The sequence below is a fragment of the Triticum aestivum genome, chromosome 3B (genome assembly GCF_018294505.1).
Source record: "Triticum aestivum cultivar Chinese Spring chromosome 3B, IWGSC CS RefSeq v2.1, whole genome shotgun sequence".
In the NCBI taxonomy this organism is placed as follows: Eukaryota; Viridiplantae; Streptophyta; class Magnoliopsida; order Poales; family Poaceae; genus Triticum; species Triticum aestivum.
The window spans coordinates 743,289,017-743,294,400 of record NC_057801.1 but is presented as its reverse complement, the minus strand read 5'-3'; the positions used below and the strand labels follow the sequence as shown (position 1 = coordinate 743,294,400).

The window sequence follows — 5,384 nt, the reverse complement described above, 5'->3', positions numbered from 1 at the left end:
ACATTCACTATGTATATCAATCTATTAAAAATGTTAATTTTGTATTTCAAAATTTTAAAATGTGTACTAAAAATTTACTCACTCTGCTAAAAAATAAATATCTCAACTTTGTCCTAACTGTAGTACAAACTTATACTAAAGTTAAGACACTTATTTTGAGATTGAGGGAGAATTAGATATATATATATCAAAATGTACAATGTGTATGGAAGAAAGTAGACATGAAAAATATAAGTTTTCAAATAATGTTAATCATGTATTTCAGAATGTTAAACGTCTATATAAAATATGTTTATGATGTACACAAATATGATAAATGTGTACTAAAAAAGTTGACATGTTTTTTTTACATTATTAAAGTACTCTTTATTGTAAGGTAATCACCATAGTATCTTTTACCAGGATATCAACAATCTCTTTGGGTGAATCTTTCATCCACCACGCACACACCTTACTTCTAGGTAGTTTGGCTAAATCATGGGCATCACAATTAGTCTCTCTAGGAGCATGCTAAAAAAAGTAGAACATCACACGCAAGACGATATCATCAAAAACTGTCATCGATAGATCGAAAGAGCGACCTCCATTCTTCATTTGTCTCTATCACCTTGACGCTATCGGAATTCATCTCTATGCGATTACACCCGACTGTAGTTGTCAAACTGAGATCAAACCGTGAGGTCGGTGCTTCGTCCGTAAGCGCATCTCCGCACCAATCAATTTCCCGTTCATGCTGCGACATGTGTCGTACAAAAAAGTTGACATTAGGGATGGCAATGGGGCCAATCCCCTATGGGGATACCTACAACATCCCCATCCCCATCTATTCCCTATCATCCCATCCCCGTCCCCGTTTACATGACTAGGGATGAAATTTCCCCATACCCATGCCCCAGTGGGGAACGGGGCCCCATTAGGGTCCCCATCCCCATAAACAAATACTCGTATACATAATATGACACCCTATAATCAACATACATACATGGTGTTGTCCTTGTCCTGCTAATGCCTATCTAGGTCGTATTGACTTCTTGGTCATGGTGGCAGCTGAGGTGAGGATGTGAGATAGGTTTAAGGTTTTTTCAGAGCTTTTTTCGCAAGTTTGTTTGTGAATATTTTAAGGTTGACCGTAGTATCACAGTTACTAACCGGGTCCCCGATGGGTATTGGGTCTGGGAATAGGATATCGTCCCCATCCCCGTTGTACCCTACGGGGAATAAAATAGTTTGGTAAATATCCCCATGGGGATGTTTTTCGCCCATCCCCACCCCTAATAGATGAAATCCCCACGGGTTTGGTGGGTATGGGGCCCCGTCGCCATCCCTAGTTGACATGTGTTGTACAAGAAAGTTGACAAATTTACAAAATGTTGATGTTTATAAACGAGCCTCTGGGGGACCGTTCCGTGTGAGGCCCCTTTATAGCGGGGCCGGCCTGGTTGGCCAGGTCTGTTCCACCCAGTTCGGCCCGCCGACTAGTTGATGTTCCACCCAGAGCACTCTTCTCAACCGACCAAATCGTCCTTGGTAATTGGGATGCACGGTGTTCCAGTAAAAAAATCGCCCATTGAGAGGAGCTGTACTGGTAAGCCTAGCATGAGCACGAGAGGGGAGATGTCTCCGCCCCGCCGCCGCCGCCGCACCTCGTCGCCGCCTGCCTCTCTGCCAGACGACGAGGACCTGCTCCAGGAGATTCTCCTCCGCCTCCCGCCGCGGCCTTCCTCCCTCCCCCGGGCCTCCCTCGTCTGCAAGCTTTGGCGCCGCCTCGTCGCCGAACCCCAGTTCCAGCGCCGCTTCCGCGACCACCACCATGGCAAGCCTCCTCTCCTTGGCTTCTTCCTCCAAGACAACATCTCCTGCCCGTTTGTTCCAATGCTGGATCCACCAGATCGCATCCCCGGCGCTCGCTTCTCCATGCCTCCCCACAAGCGCTACCGCATCATCGACTGCCGCCACGGACTTGTCCTTTTCAGCAATCAACGGCGGTCGCCCCGCCTATTTGTGTGGGAGCCCGTCGCCCGCGAGAAGCGCCGCCTCAGCTTCCCACCGGAGCTGGACAACGGCGAGATGTACATCATCAACGGGGCGGTGCTTCGCCCTGCCCGCGGCCGTTCAAGCCATTTCCAGGTGGCCCTGATAGCCCAAGACAGAGGAAATACAAGAGTTTCCGGATGCCTTTTCTCATCGGACACCGGTGTATGGAGCAACATCAAAACACTGCAGCTGGATTTGACCAGTAGGTGTACGCCACAGCCCAGTACTTTGATTGGGAATTCCCTTTGCTGGTTAATTGCGGTGCATCATGACCATCCTCAGTATGCCATACTTGAGTTTGATCTGGATACGCAGAGCCTAGCCATGACAGAGCTGCCACCACACTTAGAAGCCGGCTATGACCAATTAAGGATTATTACACCCGGGGAAGATGGTGGCCTTGGCTTCATCCATCTCTCACGTTTTCGCGCGCAGATATGGAAGAGAAAGCCTGATTGTGATGGTTTGGCTGTATGGGTGATTGACAGAGCTATTGAATTCAAGGAACTTAGATCAAATTGCAAGGGCTACTCCCTCACTTTAGTTGGGTTTGCCGAGGAGAGTAATGCAATCCTTGTACTTACAGCTTCTGGCGTCTTCATGGTATATCTCCACTCAATGGAGTTTAAGAAACTTTCCAACTTGTGGGTCTTCTGTCTCCACTATCCATTTGCATCTTTCTATCCTGCAGGTAATAGCAAGCCTTTATATAATTTACTTGGCAGCATGATAGGATATTTTGTTTTAGTAATTAGTTAGTGAAATGCCATCCATGAGTGTTATGCTGATGGTTGAAGTTCAAATAGTACTTAAGGTCACTGTTCTTTTCTGTTGGTCAAATGTAGTCTTGTGTGCCTATCTGAAGTATATATATCTTTTCAGCACCTGATGCATAACAGTTTGAAATCGACGCAGTTTTTTTTTCACTTGTGGAAGAGCTCTGCTGTGATTAGCTAGTTTAGATGTACAACTGGGAAGCAAATAATAGGCTGAACCTATTATGTTTCTTGTCAGGTTTTTACTTTTAACATCTCTTAACTTGTTCCTCTTTGTCTGACAACGTATTTATATTACTAAAGATGATTTCTTGAAAGGATCTTTTCTTGTGTGAATTGTCTTATGGTAATACTCCCTCTGTCCCAGAATAAGTGACTCAACATTGCACTAACTTTAGTACAAAGTTGAGTCACTTATTTTGGGACGGAGGGAGTATTCAGTACTGGACCACAGTTCTCTTGACAATGTTACACATAATAATAACAGTTAATAAAGGTAACTCCATTGGCACTTGTCGAAGCTTAAAGTTAATTACACTCTTTTAATTGGAAGCTGGAACCAATTGAATAAATCGAAGTTCTATTTTATGTTTTGTTGAATATCTTCATGAGGTGAGGAGTTCGTTTGCAATTTTGCACCAGCGAATAAATAATTTTCTTTATGCCTCATGTTAGTTTTGTCCGATTGCATAACTATGCACCTCTCAGTTCACCAGTTCACCTTGATATCCCATTATAAATCTCTCTTCTATCAACATTTTTCCATCAGAATTATTGTTGGGTTTCTGACATTTTATACTCCTAGATATTGGCATTGGTGATGGAGATGGTGCAGGTGAAGTGTTGGACAAAATGTGAGATGGTTGTTTGGTGAGACATGCTAGTATGATGTGATGACTGAAAAGGTGATGTAGCATTATCTCCTAGATGTGTCCATGGGAATATATATGCAATTTTACAATTTATATTGCTGCATGGGCTTTAATTTATGATTTTTTTCTTATGAAAGTATTAACTCCCTTTGTAATTTGTAAGACATCCACTAATTTGCCTAAGTAATTGAGAAGAATGTATGTACCAGAACATAAGAACCCGAATTAGTACAGTTTCCGTTAGCACACTGGTAAGTAACTGACAAGTATCTCTAGTCAAGTCAGATATTGCTTTTGCTTATATGCGGTCAATTTCTCAACTTGATCACTAGTAGATCACTAGTTTATATACTGTCACATTGATTAGGTTCATACAAAAAAAATCCAGGTTACATAAATTTGTAATTTTATATGGTGATATTATATAGTGGTGAAAGACTCAAAGCTCTGTTCTGACTTCTAATGCCATGTGAAGTTTTAAATGGGTTCCATTTTGGGCTGAAAAAATGTTATCTTATGAGTTGATAAAGTATCTGCCAACACTAGTTGCTTTGTGAGTAGTTGTACTTCAGTTTATAAGAAGTATACTATGCTTGTGATAAGCTCGATGTTTTTTTTTCTTACTTTCTGATGTTTTGCCATTTATCTCCCCAGTGATATTTATATTGCACATGCTGTGATATTCTATTTCTGTTAAGTATTTTTCCCGTCACTGCATTAAGGAATCATATAACTGATTGGATTGTTGTTTATGTAGGTATGGTTAAGTTGCAGGTTGTCCTATCTGTGTAGTTTTTCGTATTTTCTGGTGTTGTGGCTAGTGATGCTCCACTCCATATGAAAATTCATCCGTTGTAGCATGTACTCCCTCTGTAAAGAAATATAAGAGCGTTTAGATCACTAAAACTTATTAAGTATGAAGTACACACTTGCAGGAACGAAATTGGTTATCTTGTTAGCTCTCACTGTTACTCCGGTGACCAACCTCTGTAGACAGTAAGAATTCAGACATTTTCAGAGGCTACTTTCTCTGCATAGCAGCTAGCAGTGATGGTCATTTCCAAATCTTTCTTCTGTATAAGGTGGTGTTTCCATTGTAGACTGAACTGGTCAAGGATGTAAGTATTGTTTGATTTGAATAAAGTGTGCCATTATTACTTTAAAAAAGAAGCATGTACTATGTGGCAGGGCAAATTGTTCAATGTCACAAGATATGCCGGCTTTATTGTTAACTTTCCTTTGAGTGCACAGGCTACTGAACACTTTGTTTCATGGAAAACCATAACTTTTCTATTCGGTTGTCTACTATAATGAATGGCTCGATCAGTTTGGTGTTAGACCAACGAAGGAAGTATGTCAGGGATCGTCTAGAAGGAACCCACTTTGGAAGAAAGTATGGAAGTTGGACGTCCCTAGCAAGATTAAAAGTTTCATTTGGAAGGCTTTACATGGTGTTATTCCTTGTTTGTTTTGTTTTGGTGTTATTCCCAACCTAGCATGGTTGTTCTTCTCTGATACATGTTGAATGTAGACACGTTGAGTATATGCATTTGCTGTTGTTTGGTAGCATGTGCTGAGACTCTGTTTGGCAGCTTGCATCTGTTTAGACATGTTGGTTGGTACTGTAGCAACCGGTATTTTCAAATAAGTGAACAAAATATTTAAAAAATGTGAACAATTTTTTGAAACATGAAAAAAATAA

General features: G+C 41.4%; 1 protein-coding gene across 2 annotated transcripts; it reads left to right on the top strand.

Moving 5' to 3' along the window:
* Positions 1-1,558: 1,558 nt before the first annotated feature.
* LOC123066286 (uncharacterized) lies at positions 1,559-4,925 on the top strand. Of its 2 annotated transcripts, XM_044489396.1 has the most exons (3): positions 1,559-2,725; positions 3,616-3,715; positions 4,440-4,925. In XM_044489396.1, the coding sequence occupies exons 1-2, from the start codon at positions 1,597-1,599 to the stop codon at positions 3,666-3,668; spliced, it is 1,182 nt and encodes a 393-aa protein (XP_044345331.1). In that variant the 5' UTR covers positions 1,559-1,596; the 3' UTR covers positions 3,669-3,715; positions 4,440-4,925. The 2 variants fall into 2 exon arrangements, 1 of the variants encoding a protein (XP_044345331.1); XR_006431300.1 differs by having other exon boundaries at positions 1,559-3,715.
* Positions 4,926-5,384: the final 459 nt, after the last annotated feature.

Coding starts and splice junctions, on each gene's coding strand:
- LOC123066286 (XM_044489396.1), top strand. CDS start 1,597: ATGAGCACGAGAGGGGAGATGTCTCCGCCCCGCCGCCGCCGCCGCACC. Junction 2,726..3,615: donor TGCATCTTTCTATCCTGCAG/GTAATAGCAAGC, acceptor TTATACTCCTAG/ATATTGGCATTGGTGATGGA.